This window comes from Mobula birostris, chromosome 1 (genome assembly GCF_030028105.1).
Source record: "Mobula birostris isolate sMobBir1 chromosome 1, sMobBir1.hap1, whole genome shotgun sequence".
Taxonomy (NCBI): Eukaryota; Metazoa; Chordata; class Chondrichthyes; order Myliobatiformes; family Myliobatidae; genus Mobula; species Mobula birostris.
The window spans coordinates 238,433,960-238,458,443 of record NC_092370.1 but is presented as its reverse complement, the minus strand read 5'-3'; the positions used below and the strand labels follow the sequence as shown (position 1 = coordinate 238,458,443).

At 40.8% G+C, this 24,484-nt stretch overlaps 1 protein-coding gene across 3 annotated transcripts in view; it reads left to right on the top strand.

The window, feature by feature from the left end:
* Window positions 1-24,484, top strand: part of trip11 (thyroid hormone receptor interactor 11) — a 134,207-nt gene that overhangs the window by 102,992 nt on the left and 6,731 nt on the right. For all 3 annotated transcript variants that reach the window (XM_072274222.1, XM_072274213.1, XM_072274206.1), the window contains 5 exons: window positions 514-613; window positions 14,660-14,741; window positions 16,488-16,602; window positions 19,215-19,340; window positions 21,706-21,853. In XM_072274222.1, the coding sequence (XP_072130323.1) occupies window positions 514-613; window positions 14,660-14,741; window positions 16,488-16,602; window positions 19,215-19,340; window positions 21,706-21,853 (571 nt within the window). The remainder of the gene's footprint in view (window positions 1-513; window positions 614-14,659; window positions 14,742-16,487; window positions 16,603-19,214; window positions 19,341-21,705; window positions 21,854-24,484) is intronic.

The following is a 24,484-nucleotide window of genomic DNA, read 5'->3' as shown; positions in this document are numbered from 1 at the left end:
AAACTTGTAAAATTAGCTTCATCTTGGGTACTAGCCTTTGTAGTATCCAAGACATCTTCAAGTAGCGGTGCCTTAGGAAGGTGGACTCCATCATTAAGGACTACCACCACCCAGGATAAGCCCTCTTCTCACTGCTACTGTCAGGAAGGAGGTACAGGAGTCTGAAGGCAGTCACTCAGCGATTCAGGAACAGCTTCTTCCCCATTGCCATTCAATTTCTAAATGGACGTTGAACCCATGAAAACTACCCCACCACTTTTTGTTTTCTGAGTTTTTTTTGCATTACTTATTTTAACTCAACTATTTAATAGACATATATATACTTACTGTAATTCAGTTTTTTCCCTCTATTTATCATGTATTGCATTGTACTGCTCCTGTAAAGTTTCCAAATTTCATGACATATGCTGGTGATATTAATTCAGATTCTTAGTCTGATATTATCAAATGTTTTGTTCTCCAGGTTAATTAAAGCATGAGGAAGTTTAATTGCTTATTGCTTTCCTCCTGCAGGAGCACTTAAAGGAAGCGAATGAGGCTTTGGATTCTGCGTCAAGACTAACTGAGCAGTTGGATCTCAAAGAGGAGCAGATTGAAGATCTTAAAAAACAAGGTAATTCATTATGTTGCTCCTATAAAATGAATTACTAGAAAGATTCTCCATATTTACCTCAAACTCAATCTTTGCAATGAAAAATAAGTTATAAGGGAAAGGCAAGTGTCTGTAACACAAGAGGTTCTGCAGATGGTGGAAATGTTGAGCAATACACACATATCTTGAGTTGGAGAAATTCAGCAAGTCAAGCAGCGTCTATGGAAGGGAATAAACTTAACATTTTGGGCCAAGATCCTGTCCGTAAGATTGAAATTCTTGAAATTCTTCTTCTTTGCATAACCATGAAATCAAAAAAGAAAAGGAGGGCAGCGTGATCATCAACCCCCAAAATCCCCCTCCCCGCACTTGAAACTAACGAAAATGGATGAGGCACATCGACCCCTTAATCCCTCTTCCTACACAAAGAAAAACAAGAAAGATCGGGCAAAAAAACACAGAATATAAAAAGCTATGAGACTGAAAAGAAAAGTCTATAGTCCAAGTCTACATTCAAAACACAGATAACTTGGGGAACACTCTCCAGGTCCAGCGGCAGACCTTTCCCTGTCTGGTACAGGGCAATCGAAAGACAAGCCAGCTGGTGTTCACCACCCATGCTTGGCTTGATGCTTCAATCTCCCTCGTCGTTTTAATCAGCAAACAATGGAAGCTTTACTCAGCAAAATGGAGTCTTAACAATGGTTTGCATCTCGTCCTGCAGCCTTCCTGCCATGAATTTTGCACGTACTGAATCTCTCTGCCAGAATCCTCTCAGAGCCTGCAGAGCACTGAAATACCCAAAGGATCTTCAAGCTTCCGCATTCACCTTGATGTTTCAATCTCCCTTGTCGCTTTAATTGGCAAATAATGGAAGATTTAATCAGCGAAATGAAGTCGAACATGAACTTGCAGCCTGCTCACCATGAGGTTCCTGCATACCGCCTCTTCTTCTTGGAATCCTCTTGAAGACTGCAGAGTGCTGGAATGCCCAAATGATCTCCAAACAGCAAATCATAGGCTCCAATGGTTCCAGAATCACATCCAAAATGAAAACAAATGTAAAAGGCATAAAAGAAGTGAAATATATGGTTTCATGATCTGTCCAGGAGATGTCGACCAAAGGATCGTTGTACACAGACACCATCTTGGCCGGAAGTCAGGATTTATACTTGGTGGTCACTTTGTTAGGTGCAGAAGTTGAACCCGGTGTGGTCTTCTGCTGCTGTAGCCTATTCACTTCAAGGTTTGACATGTGTATTCAGAGATGCTTCTTACACCACTGTTGTAACACATGGTTGTTTGAGTTACTGTTGCCTTCCTGTCAGCTTGAGCCAGTCTGGCCACTTTCCTCTGACCTGTCACGTTAACAAGGCGTTTTCGCCTGCGGAACAGTCATTCACTGGATGTGTTTTTATTTTTTGCACTGTTCTCTGTAAGCTCTACAGACTATAGTGTGCGAAAATCCCAGGAGTTCAGCAGTTTCTGAGATCCTCAAGCCATCCCGCCTGGCATCAACAATCATTCCACGGTCAATCACTTAGATCATGTTTCTTCCCTTTTCTGATGCTTGGTCTGATCAACAACTGAACCTCTTGACCATGTCTGGAGGCTTTTATGTATTAACTTCCCATCACATGATTGGCTGATTAGAACCTTAAAGTGGATGGGCTACAGCAGTAGAAGATCACACCGGATTCAACTCCTGTACCTAATGGAATGACCACTGATTGTATATTCATTTATCTTCTTGCAAAATCTAGTGAATGCTTCTTGGTGCTTAGCAGCTTTAGTGGGGGGTGGCGATAAGCCAGGTAGGAGAAAATGGTGTAGTTGCAGGTAGTAATGGTAGGAGGAGGGAAATAAAGGTGAGTGAATACAGAAACCTGTTGTGTTCCGCAATAGGAGAAGAATGGCCTTCGTAGCAGTCCACCTTTAAGGAACATCTACCCCAATGCTCTTCATTAGAGTGAAACTACCTGGATTGCTCTTACTTAGACTTGGTACTGACCTGAGTAGTGGGGTCTTGAGAAGTATTGGACCTCAGAGTAGAAGTCCATAGATCCTTAATGGTAGCAATGTGTATAGGTTATGTGGTTAGGAAGCCATGGGGTACTCGTCTTCATTACTTGGAGCATTGCATACAGAAGTTATGCTTCAAATGAGAAAACCTTGCTCTGACCTCAACTGGAGTACTTCACCCAGTTCTGGCCTCCATGGGATAAGAAGAAATTTAGTAGCACTGGAGATGATTCAGTAGAAATTTACCAGAATGTTGCTTGGGATGGAGCATTTCAGTTATGAGGAGAGCCTGGAGAGGTTTGGGGGAGGGCACGATTGAGATATATAAAACTTTGGAAGTATAAATAGGGTAGACTGCAGGAAACATTTTCACCATGAGATGTAAATAGAACTAGTGGATGTTGGTGTTATGTTAAAGAGGGAAAGAGATTCAGAGAGAATATGAGAGGGACCTACACCCAAAGCTTGATAAATCTCCAACACCATCACACTGAGCACTGGCCCCCCCAGGGCTGCGTGCTCAGTCCACTGCTGTTCACTCTGCTGACCCACGGCTGTGCTGCAACACACAGCTCCAACCACATCATCAAGTTCGCCGATGACACGACCGTGGTGGGTCTCATCAGCAAGAACCATGAGTCAGCATACAGAGAGGAGGTGCAGCGGCTAACAGACCGGTGCAGAGCCAACAACCTGTCTCTGAATGTGAACAAAACAAAAGAAATGGTTGTTGACTTCAGGAGGACACAGAGTGACCACTCTCTGCTGAACATCAACGACTCCTCCGTAGAGATCGTTAAGAACACCAGGTTTCTTGGTGTTCACCTGGCAGAGAATCTCACCTGGTCCCTCAACACCAGCTCCATAGCAAAGAAAGCCCAGCAGCGTCTACTTTCTGCGAAGGCTGAGAAAAGTCCATCTCGCACCTCCCATCCTCACCACATTCTATAGAGGTTCTGTTGAGAGCATCCTGAGCAGCTGCATCACTGCCTGGTTTGGAAATTCCACATCTCGGATCGCAAGACCCTGCAGCGGATAGTGAGGTCAGCTGAGAAGATCATCGGGGTCTCTCTTCCCGCCATTACAGACATTGACACCACATGCTGCATCCGTAAAGCAAACAGCATTATGAAGGACCCCACACACCCCTCATACAAACTCTTCTCCCTCCTGCCATCTGGAAAAAGGCACTGAAGCATTTGGGCTGTCACAACCAGACTTTGTAACAGTTTCTTCCCCCAAGCCATCAGACTCCTCAATACCCAGAGCCTGGACTGACACCAACCTACTGCCCTCTACTGTGCCTATTGTCTTGTTTATTAATTATTGTAATGCCTGCACTGTTTTGTGCACTTTACGCAGTCCTTGGTAGGTCTGTAGCCTAGTGTAGTTTCTGTGTTGTTTTACGTAGTCCAGTGTAGCTTTTTGTTTTGTTTCATGTAGCACCATGGTCCTGAAAAACGTCGTCTCATTTTAACTGTGTACTGTACCAGCAGTTTTGGTCAAAATGACAATAAAAAGTGACTTGACTTAACTTGGCTTGACCTGGAAAGCAATGCCTGAGAGAGTAGTTGGAGTTGGGTCACTGACATAATTTTTCTTTCGGAATCAATTTTCTTGTAGCTTATATGTCGTGAATTTGTTAATTTGCAGCAGAAGTACAGTGGAAAACAAAAATTACTCTTAAGTTATCAAAAAAAAAGTCTGAAAAAGGAATAGCAAGGTAGTGTTCATGGACCATTCAGTAATACATTGGTGGAGGGGAGGAAGCTGTTCCTAAAACGTTTGAGTGTGGATCTTCAGACTCCTGTACCAAGAGGCAGGTATGTCCAGGGTAGGTGCCACCTTTTCCAGGCGCTGCCTTTTGAAGATGTGGAGAGAGTTGAGATGACTGAGTCTACAGCTGTGTGCAGCCTCTTTTGATTCTGCATATTGGAGCCTCTACAGCTGGTGTTGAGGCAGCCAGTCAGAAGGCTCTCCACTGTATATCCGTAGAAACTTGATAAAGTCTTTAGTGACATACAAAATTTCCTCAGACTCATAATGAAGTATAGCTGCTGGCATGCCACCTTCATAATTGTATCAGTGTATTGGGCTCTGGAGAGATCATTTAAGATAGTGACACCCTTTCCATCACTGAACCCTTAATGATGACTTCCCCTTCCTAATGTCCACAGTCAATTCCTTGAACTTGCCAACAAGTACAAGGTTCTTGTTGAGACACTAGTCAACCAGCTGATCTCTCTCACTTCTCTGCACCTCCTGTGGCCTCAATGAACACTTGATTTGCTTAGACACGGAGTGCTATGGACCAGGTTCTGGGTGTTAAGGGCTAATGCCTTAAGGGCTGCCCACTGGTTAGGCTGAATGGCTTGTCTCCAGGCTGCTTGATTATACAATTCTCTTATTCATGCCAGTCATTAGGAAACAGGCTGTCTACCTGCATTCAATCTGCATTGCAGCAGCTTTTCTTTAGCTCTTTGGGAGTATAGATCACTGTTCTTGTGCCTAATCACTCTCCAACTGGCCATACTGTAAGTCTGCCTGTGCACTAGTGGGCTTTTTAGTAATATTTTCTATTTGAATTTCCCATTATCACTTGCTGTAAAGGTTTATACAGAAATGATGGCCATTTAGTTGAAATTGCACAGAATCATACCATGGCCTGAGTTGACATTCTTCGGAGAAACTGAAGGAAAAAGTACAGAGAGAAAGGCTTCATGATTAATTAAAGAAACACTGAGTTTAAGCACAGTGATGCCCGGCATACTCACTAGACTCACCAACAATATAATGTCAGCATTTAGGATTAGGAGTGGATAGTACACCAAGTAAGAGTTGTGTAAGGAGGAATTGGGTAGTGCTGAAGTACTTTAAATTAACAAGAAGATGGAAGATAAGCCAAAGGGTAAAGAAGAAGCTAAATCGAAAAGCAAGTGAAAGAAATGTTATTGTGTATAGCATAATTTGTCTTGAGCCATTTTGGAGAAATCATGTCTCTGACCAGCAGGAATCCCATTAACATTAAAAGATATGAGAAGCTTTGCAACATTCCTAATCCATTTACAAATTTGAGTTTTGAATTTCTTTGGGTAGGATTGATGTGGATGTGAAGCAGATTTGCTAAATATGGACATAGCTAAGGGTGGATAGGTTGAAAAGAAATATATAATGGTTTAAAAGCAAAATTGTGAAGGAGGCATGCAGTTGATTGACTGATAGTAAACAGCAATGTGTCTGGATCACTGGCAACAAAAATGCAGTTTGAAAATATGCATTTTTGGCCACAGATAAAGAAAGAATTGGGAGTATATATAAAAGGAAGCCAACCAGAACAGGGAAGTGAATAAATCAATTCTTCATTTTGTAAACCCTTGAAATACAAAGATTTCTTCACTTTCAATGCAGAAACAATTAAAAAGACTTCAAAATCTTCAAGGCGGAACTTTGTGAAGCTATAGAAGGATAGATAGAAATGCAGACATATGGATTTCTTCAGATTCTTGAGAGATCTGAAAACTGTACGCAACAACTTGTGCTTATGAAGCAACATGGAAAAGCATTCCAAACCATTTTTAACTCTTACATTTGTGATGCACTAATCAGAGCATGTTCAATTTAGAGGAAAGTGTGAAGTGTTATGCGCTGATATGTGAATAGATAGTCAAATCAAATCTTGCAGCAGTTGGTTAAGTTACTAGATCTGCAGTGAGAAATCTGGGTTGTTGATCCAGAGATATGAATTTGAATCTTCTGTAGTCAGCTTTGGAATTCTAAATTCCATATTTATTTAGTTACTCAGAGCCCAAATGCTGATAATTGCAATACCGTGTGGATCACAGTAGTGTTCTGAAATACAAAAATCTTAAAAATGTGAAGCTAAGAAATAGTCTAAACTACAGAACACAGAATGCTGGTAAGTATTTTGGATATTTGTCAGTTTTGTGGACTAGATAGTGTTGTGCAGAAAATTTCTTCAGAGGATTGGATGGTTTAGTGGAGTCTGTGGTAAACAAATTGTTGCATTAGCCAAGTAAAAGAATATCTTGACAGTCCAATTGTTTTTGTTCAGTGCTTTGGTATTCTTTCGTACAATGAAATAGAGCATTAGCATAACATGAAGAATCTGACTGGAAAATTGCATTTGTATGTTTACATGAAGTATTGAATAGTTATTTGATTGCTGGAAAGATTCTAACACACTGCAACATATCTACTTCAGAACAGTAGTAAAAAGATTACTAATTGTAATTAAATCTGTTTCCATTCAGTCAGTATACAGTTTTAAATGAAATTAAATATCTGTCATGGAAGTTGATCTATTTCAATTTTTGGGACTAACTGGGGGTATTAAATTGGGGCAATTCTGACCGATGCTCCATTGAATGCTCTGTTTTAAGCATAGTGCTGAAAGTAGTGTGGCCCTACAGGTTTAAACTTCCATACATCAGATACAGGTATATGGTCCACTTTCATTTCCATTCAGAGATCTAAGGATATCAGTGCTATTAAATGATAAAACATGGTGAATCACTTCATGTCAGAGAAATATTTGTCTCCTATTTATAAAATGAGGAGATGCCCGATGCATAAATGAGTAGCTTTTGCACAGAAATCATTAAAGCAGTAGTTGACCTTTTTAAGATTTTGGCAAATTCTCCTGCATGAAATGATGTAAGACAAAGCAGGGATATCTTGACAGAGAAAGTAATTCCAGCTGGTTTAATAATCTTATAGAAATAAGATGCATCTAAGTGGCATTATATCAAATGAACTGAAGGTATTTGTTCATTTTCTTGATTGATTGAGCATTTAAGTTATATCATAAAATGCCCATTCATTGCTAAAATGCAGTTTTTTCATGCATTGAAGCCGTGGGTTGTCAATCAAGATTGTTGGGCAGCTTGCTTCATTCTTTCTACTTCAAATCATAAGCCAAGGAATGACTTTGGTTATTCAGTGGTAAAATATTCATTGCTGCACAAGCTAGAAAAATGTTGAGGGAGTTAGGCGGGTAGACAGAGAATTTAAAAAAATCTCAAGGTGTATTTGAAGCTTGAAATGACGTTATTAGTACAGGTTTAATAAGGTTTAGTTCAGTATATATCCTTGGTTCATAGTAAACTTAAAAAAAAAAGACTATTCAACTAAACTGCACAAAAAATAACAGCACTACCTTCCTCATCCCTTTTGGACTGGCATGTATGTTTTGGGTATTGTGCAAGTGAGTGCTTTCCTGTTTTCTCCCTAGTTTCTTGTGGAAAACACTCCATCTGGACCTCTCCGCCATCATGTATTTTTAACGTTACTGAATCTTGTAGATCAGTCAATTAGCTGTTCCCCTTGTCTACATTGTTAGCCCGCTTGCTGCTTAGTCAAAAGCTTGTGTGTGGCTCCCACTCCAGAATTTTGCGGGGAAATAATGCAGGTTGCCAGATTGAGGAGCAACTGCACCTTCAGAGTTGCTGGTTATTTGGATAAATTTTTAAACAACCCCACATGAGACACTGGAGGAACTTGAAGGGCAGGGTGAGGCTTTTAAATTTGCGTCATGGCTTTTTAAATGCTAATTTGACAACTTTCTCATATAACCGTTGCCGTAACAAGTTCTATCTGCAGCATTGAGGGAGGCTATTTTGGCCATTCGAGTCCATGCTGGCTCACAGAATAATCCCATTCTCTGCTAATTGTCCCTGTCACCTATTCTTTCCACGTTCCCATCAACTCCACCTCCCTCCAAGAATGAGATATGAGATTAGCACGTACATCAAAAGTACAGTGAAGTGCATCATTTGCGTCAAGTCAAATCGGTGAAGATTGTGCTGGGGCAGCCTGCAAGTGTCACCATGATTTCAGTGCAAATGTAGCATACCGACAGCTTGCTAAGCCTAACCATTCCACGTCTTTGGAATGTGGGAGGAAACCGGTGCATCCAGAGTAAACCCACGCAGTTACAACAGAACGTATAAACACGTTACAAACAGTGGCTGGGGTCGAACCTTGATCAGTGATTGCTGGTGCTGTATAGCTATTGTGCTGATCGCTACTGCGCCTGTCCCGTGGCAGCACTTACCTACACAAAGATTCAAAGTACATTTATTATCAAAATATGTATACTGAATGCAGCTGAGATTTGTCCTCCCGCAGGCAGCCACAAAACCAAGAAACATCAAGAAAACACCGAACACCCAATGCGCGAAAAAAGAACAAATTGCGCAAATGGCAAAAAGTGAGTGGGGAATGTCAAACACCAAACCGGGAGTCCAGTGGTGTTCAGTTTAGTTCAATTCAGTGCTGTGTCGCTGGCCCACTGCAGGCCACAGGATTGTTCTTCACCAGTGTGCCCCAGTCCACATTGATCAAACTGCTCAAAAACAGCAAAAAAAGAATAACACGTGCAGCATGAGCCTTAAGGTACTCCAAAATGTTCCAATCAATCCTTGCAATGTGGATCCCAAGAATCCTGCAATTTCCTCCGACAGCTGCTGGTGGGTGGGAGAGGAAGACTGATCATTTGCGGGCAGATGGCGCTGAACACCCGCTTATCCTCCTCCGCTGTCGACCTCATCGACTTCAATCTTGCTCAACGGCTCAGTCGGAGAGAAGCAATGGAGCTGATCTTGGGCTCGCATCCCAGGCTTCCTGGTCTCCAGGCCCCACACCCCCTTCCAAACTCCCTCATCCAGATCGCTCATTTGGTCCAAAAACACACAATCAAAATTTAAGTCACGGGTTCCAATGGCAGGCAGTTCAGTTGTAGAATCATATTTGGAAGAAGTAGAAGTAGTAATAGTAAATGGAGGAGTTTCATGGTCTGTCTGCAGGACGTCGCTGTTGGGTGCATTGTTCGTTGGCACCATCTTAAAGTCAACAGGGAAAACAGCATTCATTTCAAATAAAAGCAAGGATGTAATGCTGAGACTTTATAAGGCATTAGTCAGGCCTCATTTGATGTAAGCTGTTTTGGGCCCCATATCTAAGAAAAGATGTGCTGACATTGGAGAGGGACCAAAGGAAGTATACAAGAATGATCTCAGGAATGAAAGGGTTAATAAATGTGGAGCATTTGATGGAGGAATTGATCTGAATGGTGATAAATCCTCACCATTCTGGGGTTTTGTATGTTTGCATTGTCGTCTACTGCGACATTCAATGCATTAATTGTGATCTTATAAATTTCCATTGATGCTAGAATGGTTCCCACAAATTTGAAGGTAACAGATGTAACTCCACTGTTCATGAAAGGAGGGACAGAGAGAAAAAGAATAACAATGGACCAACTAGCCCAACATGAGTAGTAGGGGAAAAAAGCAGGAAATCTGTAACAAGGAATTGCTAACAGGACTCTTGGAAAATAAAAGTGGGTTCGGGCAGACTCAGACTCATCATGTTATTATGACAGGTGTTTGAGGTTGTTAGAGCTTTAGAGGTTGTAATTAGCAGAGTAGATGAGGGGAAACCAGTTGATGTGCTGGATTTGTCTTCCAGAGAATCAGAATCTGGTTTAATATCACTAACATGTTGTGAAATTTGTTTTGAGGCAGAAATACATAATAAACTGTAAATTGCAATAAATATATGTAATAATATATTAAATAAGTAATGCAAAATAGATTGTTTATTGCGTAAGATCCTAGTCTCTGCAGTCGCTTGTGACTTCAACATTTAGGATGGTAATCTGGCTTGAGCTGAGTTTTCTTGATGGAGAGAAATCAGAAGACATTGATGGTCATTTTCAGATTGAGAGATAATGACCAATTGATGTTGTAGGTATCATTGTTGTGTCCCCAGCCATACACAATCTTGATCACTGGTTTATTGGAGGCTATCAAGTGGAAAGTGTTCCATGATTTCTGATAACACAAGCTAAGTGGCAATGGGAGCTGTGAAAAGGATTCAGAAGGCTTTGCAGGACGTAGACAGGCTCCATAACTGATGAAGTACATAGTATATGGACCAGAAAATGGAAAATTCTGAGGTCATTCATTTTGACAGTAAAAATACTAAAGCAAGATATTGAAAGACTGCAAGGTGTTGGTGTTCACTGGGGCATAGGAGTTTTTCTGCCTGAATTGATGAATACATGTTTGACAAGTGGTTCTGAAAGCAAATGGTGTCTAGCCCTTTATTGCAGAGGATTTGAGTACAAGAGTTGAGACATCTTGTTCCAGTTTTATGGAGCCCTGGTGAGACCACATTTGGAACTTTGTGCACAAGAATGCAGCAATGCTTCATCAGGGATAGATTATCGAGATGGTGGTTTTGTTGTGAGAAGTGAGGAGATGTTAATTAGATTAGGCCTATGCACTCATGTTTAGAAGAGTGAGAGGTGGTCTTATTGAAGTTTACAGGTTTCTTAATAAGATTTTATAGTGTAGACGTAGAATTAATTTTCCCTGCCTTTGGCTTCCAATACTAGGAAGTCACATTCTCAAAATAAAGAGTTGGATATTCAGAATAGAGATGAGAGGTATTTTTTTTTACTCAGTGGTGAATCTGTGGAGGCTCTCAAGGTGGAAATTAATAGGTTTTAAAATATTTGGGGAATTGAAGGATATGGGGTTAGCGCAGGGATGTTGAAGATCAACAATGTTGAAGATCAATTATTGAATGGGGGAGAAGGCACCAATGCCAAATGACATCCAACATTTGTTTCTCGTGAGCAACAGACAAAAAGCTGGAGGAACTATGAAAATGAATAGACAGTCGATGTTTTGGGCTGGAAAGGATGCGGGAGATGTCAGAATAAAAAGGTGAGGATAGGGAAAGTAAGGCAAGCTTAGAAAGTGATAAATGAAGCCAGATGAATGGGAAAGGTAAAGGGCTGGAGAAGAAGGAATCCGATAGAGGAGAGTGGACCATGGGAGAAGGGGCAGAAGGAGGGGCACAGGGTGGGGGGGTGAGAGGCAGGTGAGGAGTTGAGATAAGAGGTCTGAGTGATTATAGAAGAAAAAAGGGAGGGAAAATAAAAGTAAACAAAATTACCGGAAGGAAAAATTGATATTCATGCTATCTGGTTGGAGGTGACCTGGATGAAATGAGGTGTTGCTATCCACCCTGAGAGTGGCCTCATCGTAACAGAAGAGGAAGCTGTGGACTGATATGTCAGAACGGGAATGGAAATAAGAAGTAAAATGGTTGACCACTGGGAATTTCCACATTTAGCAGATGGAGTGGAGGTGCTCAGCAGAGCAGTTCTCCAATCTATTTCGGGCCTCAACAATGTAAAGAAGGCTGCTTTGAGAATACTTGGTACAATAGGTGACCCCAACAGATTCACAGATGAACTGTTGCCTCTCCTGGAAGGTCTGTTTGGGGCCCTGAATGGAGGCGAGGGAGGAGATGGATGGGCTGGTATAGCATTTCTGTTGCTTGCAGGAATATGTACCAGGAGGGAGATTAGTGGGAAGGGATGAATGGACAAGGGAATCACAAAGGGAGCGATCCCAGCGGACAACAGAAGAGAAGAGGAAAGTAAAGATGTGCTTGTTGGATGCGAGGGCTAATTATTTTTATTTCATAACCAGAGTATTTGCATCCAGATTTGGGAATATGCAGAGATTTTGGAGAGGATGCAGAAAAGTTTACTAAAAGAAAAAGGGCTCTGTTTTTGGCAGATAGGCTACAGAAAATTGAAACACAATATTGTTAGAAGATCTGCTAGAGGTAAGGTATTTAAAACCATGAAAGTTTTGCACTATTCAGCAGGAAAGAAGCTGTTCCCATTAATGGATGGGTCAAGAACTGATGAATGTCGAATGAAGGTGATTAGCTAAAAAACGAATAGTGACTTGAGAGAAAACATTTTTATTCCATGAGTGATCTGGGTGGGGAATTCTTTGCCAAAGATGTGTCTTGAAGTCTTATTTCGTTGTGGTATTTAACAGGCAGCTAATCTTAACTGAGATGGTTTTAGGATTCCTAACTGATTACTGTTGTTGCTGTGAAATAGAAATAGCTTCTAATTCAATCTTTTTACAAAGTTTTCTTCCCAACTGCAATACTTGTTTTGCATATAACTTAATGCATATTTTTCCCTTATAAGAATTTATACCTTCCAGATTTTAGCTTCTCTTTCTGTTATGGTAAAACTTAACACAGACATTTTAAAGAACTTGTAATTATATAACCACTAGTTTTCTGGAAGGGTGAAAGGTGCTCTGAAAATAGAACATAATGACTCCAGGTTGTAATCATTTGATATCTAAAGAAAGTTTAGTAAACTAAATCTGTTGCCATCAGATGAAATGAGAATTAGTGTAAAAACTTGTACAAAATGCCTCAGCGTTTCTTTTTACACTGGTACTCTGTGTATTCTCAGGGTGCTGATTCCGTATATTGTCCTTTGTCCTAGAATCAGTAGTGCTCCTGAACTTTAAACGAAAGCTTCTATTCGGGTTCTTCTGGGAGTCCAGACTGAAACTATGCCTTTTGGTGGTTCTGATGAAGCCACTGACGCAATATGCAGAGGTTGCCTTTGAGGACTGGTGGGTGTTAGAGCACGATGTGTAGGGCTGCACCCTGACCAGAACAACAAATGCAGAAATTGCTGGAGACTGGCATGGCTTTCAGTATTGGAAGCTACAATATCCCTTGTCTTTGTTTGTCTGCACAGTTCTTCGCAGCCCAGTGATTTCTCATTGGTAACAAGCTCAGCTGTCATCACATTCACAGGAGGTGATGAGCGATATTAAGATCAAAGTATTCTGTCAACCCATGGAGCAGATACAATTAGTCTCCAGTCACACCATCACACATTGTACTATGTGGGATAGGATGTACTCTTGAGCCCTGAATCTCAGTGCAGAACATCCACTTTCCTTTCCCAGTTCACCTACCATAAGCACTCAAAGCCATTGCATTCATTCCACATCAACTATGCAGCAATGAGATCATCTTGTTGACACAGAGGTCTGAGCCCCTGAACCAGGTCCCCAGCAAAGCAGCAGAGAGCTGGGAAGGCTCACACCTATACCCAGCACAGTAATACTGTCAGTAACAATATCACCGGGCTATGTCATGAAATTTGTTGTTATGCAGCAACAGTACATTACAATACATAATAAAAACTGCAAATTACAGTAAGCATGTGTATTTATATTTTAATATATATAAAATATTATATATTTGGTATGTATTTTAAGTTAAATTAGTGCAAAAAGAGAAAAGAAAAAGTAGAGGGGTACTGTTTCATGGGTTCAATGTCCATTCAGAAATCGGATGGCAGAGGGGAAGAAGCTGTTCCTGAATCATTGAATGCGTGCCGTCAGTCTTCTGTACTTCCTTTCTGATGGTAACACTGAGAAGGTGGCATGCTTGGGTGATGGGGTCCTTAATGATGGATGCTGCCTTTTTGAGACATCACTCTTTGAAGATGTCCTGGCTGCTGGGGAGGCTAGTGCCCATGAGAGAGCTGACTGGGTTTATTTTGATCTTGTGCAGTGCCCCCCTCCCATACCAGACAGTGATGCCAGTTGGTACATCTGTAGAAATTTGCGAGTGCCTTTGATAACGTACCAAATCTCCAGATGAAATGTAGCTGCTGTCATGCCTTCTTCACAACAGCTTTGATATGTTGGTCCCAGGTTAGGTCCTCAGAGACGTTGACACCCGGGAACTTGAAATGCTCACTCTTTCCACTTCTGATCCTTCAATGAATACTGCTGTATATGAACTTCTCTGAAGACAACTCTTACAGCTGATTCAATCATCACTGTAGTTCGAGGGAACATGTAATGTGTTCTGCGAGTTGCCTATGCATAGTTATTTTTATATGCCGCCAGATAATGTTGTAACACAGAATCAAAGTGGAAAACTTCTCTACCTGAGTCTTTCCCTTTCCTATCCACTTATGAACATATTTAGGCTGATTTGGTAGCATCATCTCGAGTAATAGGGCTGTCTGAATTTAATCTTCTGATTCTACTTGGCTGAAATTGAGCATTTTCCTGAAGCAAGTTCGGTGTAATAAGATTTTTCTGCCCGACCACTTTGTCTGTTCAGGCTACTTTTGGCTATTCCATGAATCATCTATTTCTTTTACAGTTGAGTCTCAAAATGATATGTTGGACGATGCGCAGAGAAAATTATTAAACCTGGTCAACAACAATGAAGGAAAAATTGACAAGTATGTATCAATACCCAATTTTATATCAGTAATGCATGAATTCTTTTTGTATTAAAATTAATACTTGGTGTCTGATTTTAATGTATTTACTGGAATCCAGAGGAGTAGCATTGATAAAGAACACTACTGGATGATTTTGGGCAATAATTGGCCATAATCATCAATATCTTGAAGAACAAGAATAGCTGGATAGGGAGACTATCAAATGCAAGTCCTTCTCCAAATCACACCATCCTGATGTGAGATGAATATCACTCTTAACCTCTGGGTCAAAGGCTGTAGCCATCACTGTGAGTGATTGTTCACTACAGGCTGTCTGCAGGTGACTTATGAACACTCCTTGTACAAATGAGCCTGCATAGTATTATCAAATTCAGAAGTCTGAAGTAGGTACATACATATCCTATGCATTGCAGAATTAGTTTCCTCTCTCTCCACTTTTAGTAATTATTATTTCATAACAGTCTTGAGTGTTTTCAGTGCTATTCATTGCAATGCTGCGGAGGTTCAATTACAAATCAAGAGATTTTTGTTATTTTCCAATGTACGAACAAAATTTACCAATGGATGGATGTTAAAATGGAACCTATTCATTACCCAGGACAGTCTGGATTGGATTTGAAAATTCAAAGTAACGGTTCACCATCATTTGCTCACTGGAAGATATATTGGGCAATCCGTGTTAGCTTTTCTAGCAGCATCCACATCCCATAAGTTAATTTAAAATAAAACAATGATTCAACAAAAACCGTTTTCTGTTTTCCTGAAAATCCTGATTTACTACTTTGTGATTCTGCTTGTAGCAGCATTCTTCATTGTCTAATTCACTACCTGTGAATCCAGGCTCCTGCTAAGACATATCTGCTGCTGCTCATTGATGTTGTAAAATGTTGTCATGTCTATATCAAGGTATATTTAACATTTACAATTATGGAAAGTTACAAAGATGTTCAAATTGCACAGAAGTCTCTCTTATCTACATGCAAGTTGATTCCATATATGTAGTTGTCCCAGATCACACTCTGAACACGTTATATTTTAAAAAAATATCAGATCAAGTTTATATCATTTGCATAAGTATATGAAGCACAGATGCAATGAAAAACTTACTTGCAGCAGCATCACAGGCACATATAAGCAGCATTCATAAGAAAAACATAAATTAAATGTAATTATACTCAAGAAAGCACAGTTACTACAGAACAAAAAACAAAGTCCACTTTAGTGCAAATATTTATTGGGATGCTATGTTAAAGTGATAGGGTTGTGAAGGTTAATTCAATAACAAATGATTGAAGAGAAGTAGCTGTCGTTGGACCAGGTGTTGGAGGCTTCTTTACTTCCTGCATGATGGTGGCTGCAAGAAAATGGCATGGCCTGGACAGTAAGGATCTTTGGTAGATGGTGCCTGCTTGAAGCAATGCCTTCTGTAGATATTTCCGATGGTGGGAAGGATACCTGTCATGTATGGGCAGATCCCATTACTTTCTGCAGCTTCTTCAGTTCCTGTGCATTCAAGTTGCCATTCTGCTGTAGAAATCAACTAGATTACCTTTGAGAAAACTTAAATATTTTCCTTAATATCAACGGTTGATTTCAGTGTCGTAAAAGTTTCTTTTGAGGAAAAAATTATGATTGTATTATGCACTTAAAGCAAAATCATTGCTAGTTAGAATGCCACTTAATTGAAATGCAGATCTGCCTTTTTTTTGTGTGTTCATTAACCATTTTCTCTTTACTTCCAAGGGTTTTGATGAGAAATTTGTTTGTGAGTTATTTCCATACTCCAAAAAACAAGCGCAATGAAGCAATGCGGATGATGGGAAGTGTGCTGGGGCTGAAGAAAGAAGAGATTAGTCAGGTATGATTAAGTCATCCAGTGTAGTTGGTGAATCATATGGATATGGCTGTAGGGTAATTGGTAAATTGCTGGACTAACAATTCAGAGCTGCAAGGTCAAATCGCACAATCCTGACCATTCACTTCCTTGCATTGTATTTGTAGTGTCTTTCATCCAACGACATTTCTTTTTCTTGCACCCCTACATCAGACAAAGAGGGCAGGCATACTAGAATGATACTCCTTCAAGTTGCATGCGATTCTGATTTGGAAATGGTTATCATTGCTGCATGAATGGGATAAAATCATGGAAATCCTTACTATGTTTTAATTTAGTTCATAGTCTGGAATTTAAAAGAAAATGCCTGTCTTAAAAGCCCATCTGGTTCACCGGTGTCTTTCAACGGAGGGAAAATGCTATTTCTACCAGGTATGACCAACCACAGCAATGTGTTTGACTCGTAACTGCTCTCTGAAATGGTCTGGCATTTATATCACAACCACTTCATTAAAACAGAGCAGCGGATACATAGAATGGTACACTCAGCATTGATCTATGTATCAAACTTGGAAATGCTAAAATCACCCTGCTTCCAGTTGACCTTGCAGAGACCTCTTCACAAATATAAAAGGGAATGGTGTCTAAAGGGGGGTTGTCCTGTCAACATCATACCTTAGAGACAACGTACCGGACTCTTCCATCGCAAGCTCTGGATAGGTCCTGCCCCACTGGCAGTATAAACCCACCATTGCAATGGTGTACAGAACCCAAGATCTTGACAACCCGGACAGGTAGCTCAAGTAGTTCATCACATGATTTCCTTGACCCCATAAGATGTCACAGCATCAAGTCAAACATACATATTACCACATCCTGTTCTCCCTCAGTAGATGGATCAGTGTTACCATGTTAACTTACTGTGTTACACCATTGGCATTTAGGGCAGCAATGAAGGTTCTCCATCTCAGGTGGTGTTCACAGATTCCTTCATTTTGTCAGTAGCTTCCTCTTGGTGTCAGTCATGCAAGTCCCGGGTGGAAACTTAGGAATACCATCACACTCAGATGAGAATTGTTCTTTATCACTATTACTGAAACAGTTTTGTTTTACCAGTCAGGGTTGTTAGCCCTGAACCTGGAGGACCAATGGACCACTCTTAGTCTGTCCTCTACCCTTTGACTTGTTTGGCATGCGTGACCCTATCAAGAGCCAAAGCATAAAACCCTGACTCCAGCCAACATAGCTTTCTGGGTCATTGAGGCACGCAGCCTCCAAACTTGGCAAAGTTGTGGTCATCTTGTAGGAGTGTTACTATAATCTTAAATAGTTATTAGACGACGCACTATCAAGGACAGTACTGTGGTTGAAGGACTTTGGCGTTCGATAAAAGTAGCTTGACAGTACTGCCACTAATTGACCTAGCAAGTCTTGAGTGGCATGAAGGAAGCAAAGTAACATAAGGGATAAACCAACTTGACCTCAGACTTATTTGTCCATCTTGCCTGTAAAAGCATTTGAAGGATCATCCACAGCATGACATTCTTTACAGTGAAGATGTTGCGTGACCCAACCATTGTTTAAATGGTATAGATTCAGAGATCTAGCATGGTACACTGAATCCATCCTATCAAACAGGATAGCAATCAACAGCCCATTTTATCCTGGGTGGTGCGGACCTCCTTGAACTGCATTCACATGAGAAACTAGAGAGCATTCTATCAGATATTTGGTAAGTCTTGTAGATATGGAAATGTCTCATGAATTTGGATATGGAATGTCAAGTGGTGAGTCACTCATCTCAGATATACCCAGCCTCAGACTTAACCACCAGACATCCCAAAATCTTCCCATATCCATGAGCCATAGAAGGGCAAGGATGTTGGTGTGTACAGTGTATATTTTCTTGTCACCTTACCCCACAAGGCACATACCATCCTGATTTTGAAATATTTTAACTTATTTATTTTCTGGCCTAAATCTTAGAACTCTTAAACCCAAAAGAATTGTAGGAAGATCTTCTACAAAAGTTATGATTTTCACACACCCTTATCCATGAGTTTCTTTATGAAGCAAGTTTCAATAGAGCTTTATATTTTACTTTTCTCTTTCTTCAAATGTAATATTCCTAAGCCAGGTATATGTGACAGAATGCTGGAATTTGCTACTTTATTTTGAAAGGGGAAAACGGGTTGAGGAGGAATATAAATCAGTTATGATCAAATGGTGGAGCTGACTTGATGGGCTGAATGGCCTAATTCTGCTAAATTAGATTAGATTGGATTCAACTTTATTGTCATTGTGCGGAGTACAGATTAGCATCTGCTACTAATTCTGCTACTATGTCTTATGAGCTTGGAACATAATTTAGTCCATTTTTTTTAGGTATTAAAGTTACCGTAAGAAACACTATAAACACACTGCAAGTTGAATGTATGTAAGAGCTAACATTTTGTGGAGCTGAAATGTGTGTCAGTTTGGTCAAGGATCAGGAGCCAGTTCCTGAACTTCTCAAGACAGATACAGTAATGGAACGATGAGCCTTTGCATTAAACTGAGAAAAAGGTTGTATTCTATTGCTTGGTTGTCATAATACTATAAACACACATTACATTTTAAATATGTTGTTTTACTAGCTCTTGAATAGTGAATTTCGTGGTGTTACTGGATGGGTCACTAGCTGGCTTGGTGGCAGATCTAGTGGAACCCAAAGTGTACCAAATACCCCGCAGAGGCCAAACCAGCAGACAGTCTTCAACAGTGTAAGTTCTTCTTTGTTCATAAATTTCCACATGTTTTGTTTTAAAAATGCATGAACAACAGATATTTTGGGGTATAGTAAATGAATGAAAATTGAGACTTACCACAATAAGGTACAACACATAAAATTTTGGAGGAACTGAGTGTGCGGAGGGAAATGGACGATCGACATTTTGGGTTTAGACCCTTCATCTGGACTTCAGTAAAGTTGACTGTCCATTTCCCTCTACAGGTGCTACTTGAACCACTGAGTTCTTCCAGCAGTTTGTGTGCTGCTCCGATTCCAGCACCTGCATTCTCTTGTGATTGTAATAGGATGGTTATCTCATAGATCAGATCCATACAGTATTAAAAACAGAGCAGCAATATTTCTGAGGAAAATATGTCCTTGTGTATCAAGGTTATGTATAACATGCAATTGATGTTTAAGTTTTATATTTTCTGGTATTACACATTGGTTTATGGATGGAAATGTGATAATTAATGACAAGAGTGGCCCATTTATCCTTTTGCCCTTAAATGGCAGAGCAGGCGCAATCATGGCTGATCACCAAATTCAGTACCCTCTTCTACTTTCTTCACTTATCCCATGATCTCTTTAGCCTTTATTACAGGGGTTCCCAACCTGGGGCCCATGGACCTCTCGATTAACGGTAAGGCTCCATGGCATAAACAAGGCTGGGAACCCCTGCTCTAGAGCGATGTCTTACTCTTTGATGATTTGGCCTCATTTGCCATCTGTGGTACAGTTCATCGCAATTTGGGTGAAGAAATTTCACCTCATCTCAGTGCTAAATGAGCTACCCATTATCCTTACACTGTGACCCTATACTCTAGACTACGCCACGATCAGAAATATCTTTCCTACACCTTGTCAGGATTTTAAAAGTTTTAATGAATTCCTCTCATTCTCCTGCAAGTTATTTCCAACCCCCTACCACTGCAGCTCTGATGCAGAGTCTCAGACTGAAACTTTAACCATCCCTGTGTCTCCACAGATTCTGTCTGATCCGTTGAGTTCCTTTAGCAGTTAGTTTTTTGCTGTAGGGTAAGAATAAATACAGCTCCAGGGATTCAGGCTCAGATTTATTAATCACATGTAGGTACATCAAAGTATACAATGAATGCATCATCTGCATTAACAACAAGTAGCTAAAAATGTGCTGGGCGCTGCCCACACATTCCGGCACCAGCATAACATGCCACAATGTTATAATTGTAGTTAGGTGAGTGGTTTAGTAGTCTAGTTAACCAGAATGGGCTTAAATTTTTTTTTGTTTGGTTACAGAGATGTGTAAGAATTATTGGAATAAATTCAAGGGAGCATGACAAAGGCAGCATGTCCTAGTTACAGTTTTTTTTAAAAATTCTTACTTATTCTGTTTCTTCCCCAGTACCATCATGTCCTGAGATTTTTCACCATCCTTAAAATACTTCTGAAATCTGTTGACTATTTCGTGCAGCTCTGAGTCAACCCTGTGGTTTAAGGCAAGACTTGTAATTAGTAATACGCTAGGCAGAACAGGTGAATAGAAATGAGAGAAGATCTGCAGATGCTGGAAATCCAAGTGTAACACGCTGTAAGGTTTCACTGCTAATGTAATGGCCTCTCTGTAATGTTTCACTGCTAATGTAATGGTTTCTCTGTGGCAGCAATGTTTGGGTTATGACTGGAGATGACGGGACTTGGACTGTGGATGGGGGCCTCGGAACAAGTGCTGGCAGAGCCTGAGGGTTATACAAGCAACACACACAAAATGCTGGAGGAACTCAGCAGGCCAGGATGCTGCCTGGCCTGCTGAGGTCCTCCAGCATTTTGCAGGTGAATAGAAGTTAAATTTGACTAGATTGCTCTGAATTTTACATACAGGTATAGCAACCAACTGGTTTCCCTCTGTTCTAAAATTATTGGCTTTCTTATTTATCTCCTCTAAGTGTTGCTAATTTTGATATGTGCAAACAGATCTTTCCATGACCATGATTGTTCTCTACAGAAGTGGTTTGCCATTGCCTCCTACTGGGCAGTGTTTTACAAGACAGGTGACACCAGACATTATCAATACTTTTCAGAATTGTCTGCCTGGCATCAATAGCGCAGAACTGGGACTTGTGATACGCCCCAGCCGCTCATATGACCATCCACCCCCTGCTCCCACGGCTTCTCATTGCCCTGATCAGGGGTTAAGCAGACGCTTTAGCTTGTCCAAGGGTGACCTGCAGGCTAGCGGAGGGAGGAGTACCTTACATCTCCTTTGGTAGAGATGAATCTCCAACATGCCACCCAGTGCAAATCAATATGATGTGAATTATTTGTGATTTTGGTATTGATGGAATGAATTCTTACACCAAGCACCTTTTACCTTGCAGTCTTTCTCAGAAATGTTTGTTAAGTTCCTGGAAGTAGAATCTCGTCCTTCTCCTCCTCCACCAAAGCTTCCAATTTACGATATACATCCGCTTGGGCCCACACCTGCAGCCAACCAGCAAGCCAGCAGCCTTCCTGGTCACACAGCCGGTACGTTTATAATTTACTCGATGTATATCTTTTACATTTTACCATAAAAAGAGTTTGTTTGAAACAAACATTTGGGTTCAGTTATGCAAGGATAGAATCGAACAGTTAATTGAAGCTTTATTCAACTTGCACTAATTATAGTGAATGGTTTAAGGATCCAGAGGCAGCAGAGAAAAGGCAAAGCTAGTTTACAAGAATGAAAGGTTTCTGTTAGCGGGGTTGTTCACTAGAAAAGAGGAGGATGTTAGGGTCCTGGGATCACAGCACAAATGCTCAGCTGTTCTAGACTAGGAGGAATTCTCTTTGTCCAGGAGTGTTGATTCTTTGCTATTATTTACATCAGGGATGTGGAGGCTCAAGCACTTAGTATTCTCTCAAAGAAGGCCGATAGATTTTTTAGATATTAATGGAATTGAGGGATGTGCAGTTCAGGTATTGGCCTTTATTGCTGGAGGCTTGGAATACAAAAGGACAGAAGGAAGAAATAAGCAGGGCATCATTAGGAGTTCAGTGTATGGGTTAGTCTTTGCCAAATGAAGAATACTGACCTTGTGAGTTAGTTTAGCACCGATACACCACATTGTGTCCTGGGATAACAAATTGCATGAAGAGAGACTGAGTAATTACAAAGGCTTGGTGGGGGGAGGGTGGTGGAAGCAAAACCTGAAATGCATATCTTCATGAAGGGTCTTCGCTTCAAACATTGACTGTTCATTTCCCTCCATAGATACTGCCCCACCTGCTGAATTCCCTCAGCCTCGTGTGTGTGTGTGTGTGTGTGTGTGTTGCTCAGGCCTTCAGCATCTGAAGAATTTCTTACGTTTGGGATAACGCATAGAGGAGGGAGACGTATGAAGGATATAAATGGGAACTTACAAATGCCTACTGAGGGCAGAATTACTTGTGGTACTTTGCAAATGTTTTCACCATGGAAGAGGGTGTTTCCAAAGTAATAGTGCAGAAGGAGTTAATTGAAGTTCTAGACACCCACCCTGATCGCACCATGTCCTCCTTCTTGATGAATATGGATGTATAGTTTTTCCTAAGATTTTTGCTCACTTCTGGTTTCAAGAAAATTCCTCCTTTGTCTTTTTGTCCACCTAGTCTTTCCCTAGCTACTCTCTTGCTCCTAACACACTGACTATAAAGTATATGATGCATAGAGAATTAGTATTTTCAACAACACACAAAGCACAGGAGGAACTCAGTGAAAGAAGTCAATGTCCATTTCCCTTCACGGATGCTGAGTTCCTCCAACATTTTGTGCATTTCTCCAGATTCCAGTATATCTAGTCTCTTGTGTAAGTTTGCCTGACTTCATCTTTTGAATGAAATAAACTAATTGGAACCAAAGCCTTTAAATGCTTTCAAAGGTTTCAAAGGTACATTTAATGTCAGATAAATGTATACAATATACATCCTTCGCAATCATCCTGAAATGCTTTTTCTTCGCAATCATCCCCGAAAACAGAGGAGAGCCCCCAAAGAATAAATGACAGTTAAACCTTAGAACCCCAAAGTCCCTCCTCCAACTCCTCTCCCTCCTTGCGTAAGCGGCAGCAAGCAACGATCCCCCCTCCCCCCACTGACACAAAAAAGCATCAGCACCCGCCACCGAACACTCAGCGTGAGCAAAGCAACAACAAAGATACTGACTTGCAGCACTCCAAAGAATACTTGTTCACTCGGGTATTTGACATACCACAGGCTCTCTCTCTCTCCCTAATAAGGGAGAAAGAGGTGTCTCCGTTTCATAGCGAGAGGGGAGACATTACAAACAACTGGCTGATTTATGATGTTAAAAGGCCCTTGCGTCACTTTTTTCAAGCTCTGACCCCAAAAGTCTTGGGTCTCCAGGCACACAGCCTTAGATCTTCCATCTCCCATGACATACCAGTCTCCTGCCCGGACACTGACCTTCGATCCGCCCATCTCCCGAGCCACAAGATCTCAGCCCTCCAAAGGCAAGCTGAACTCTTAGAAACATAGAAAACCTACAGCACAATACAGGCCCTTCGGCCCACAAAGCTGTGCCGAACATGTACTTACTTTAGAAATTACCTAGGGTTACCCATAGCCCTCTATTTTTCTAAGCTCCATATACCTGCCCAGGGGTCTGTTAAAAGACCCTATCGTATCCGCCTCCAGCACTGTCGCCGGCAGCCCATTCCACGCACTGCTTTTTTTTTCTGGCGGTTTGATGTTTATCTTTAGAAGCTTTTGTATGACACATGGCTCCGGGGTTAAACACCTAATGGGTTTTTTCCTCACTTTTTCTTGCTAGTAGGGTTTTTTTTCTCTCTTTCATCACCAAAATTTTTTTCAATCTTTATAATAATGTTTTTTTTTCTTGAGACATTGTAAATGTTGTTTACTTCGATGTACTCTTGTAAATCTTAGATAATAATAAAAAGATTGGAAAAGAAAAATCATACCCCTGACATCTCCTCTGTACCTACTTCCAAGCACCTTAAAACTGTGCCCTCTCATGTTAACCATTTCAGCCCTGAGCAAAAACCTGTGACTATCCACACAATCAATGCCTCTCATCATCTTTAACGCCTCTATCAGTTCACCTCTTATCCTCCATCACTCCAAGAAGAAAAGGCCAAGTTCACTCAACTTATTCTC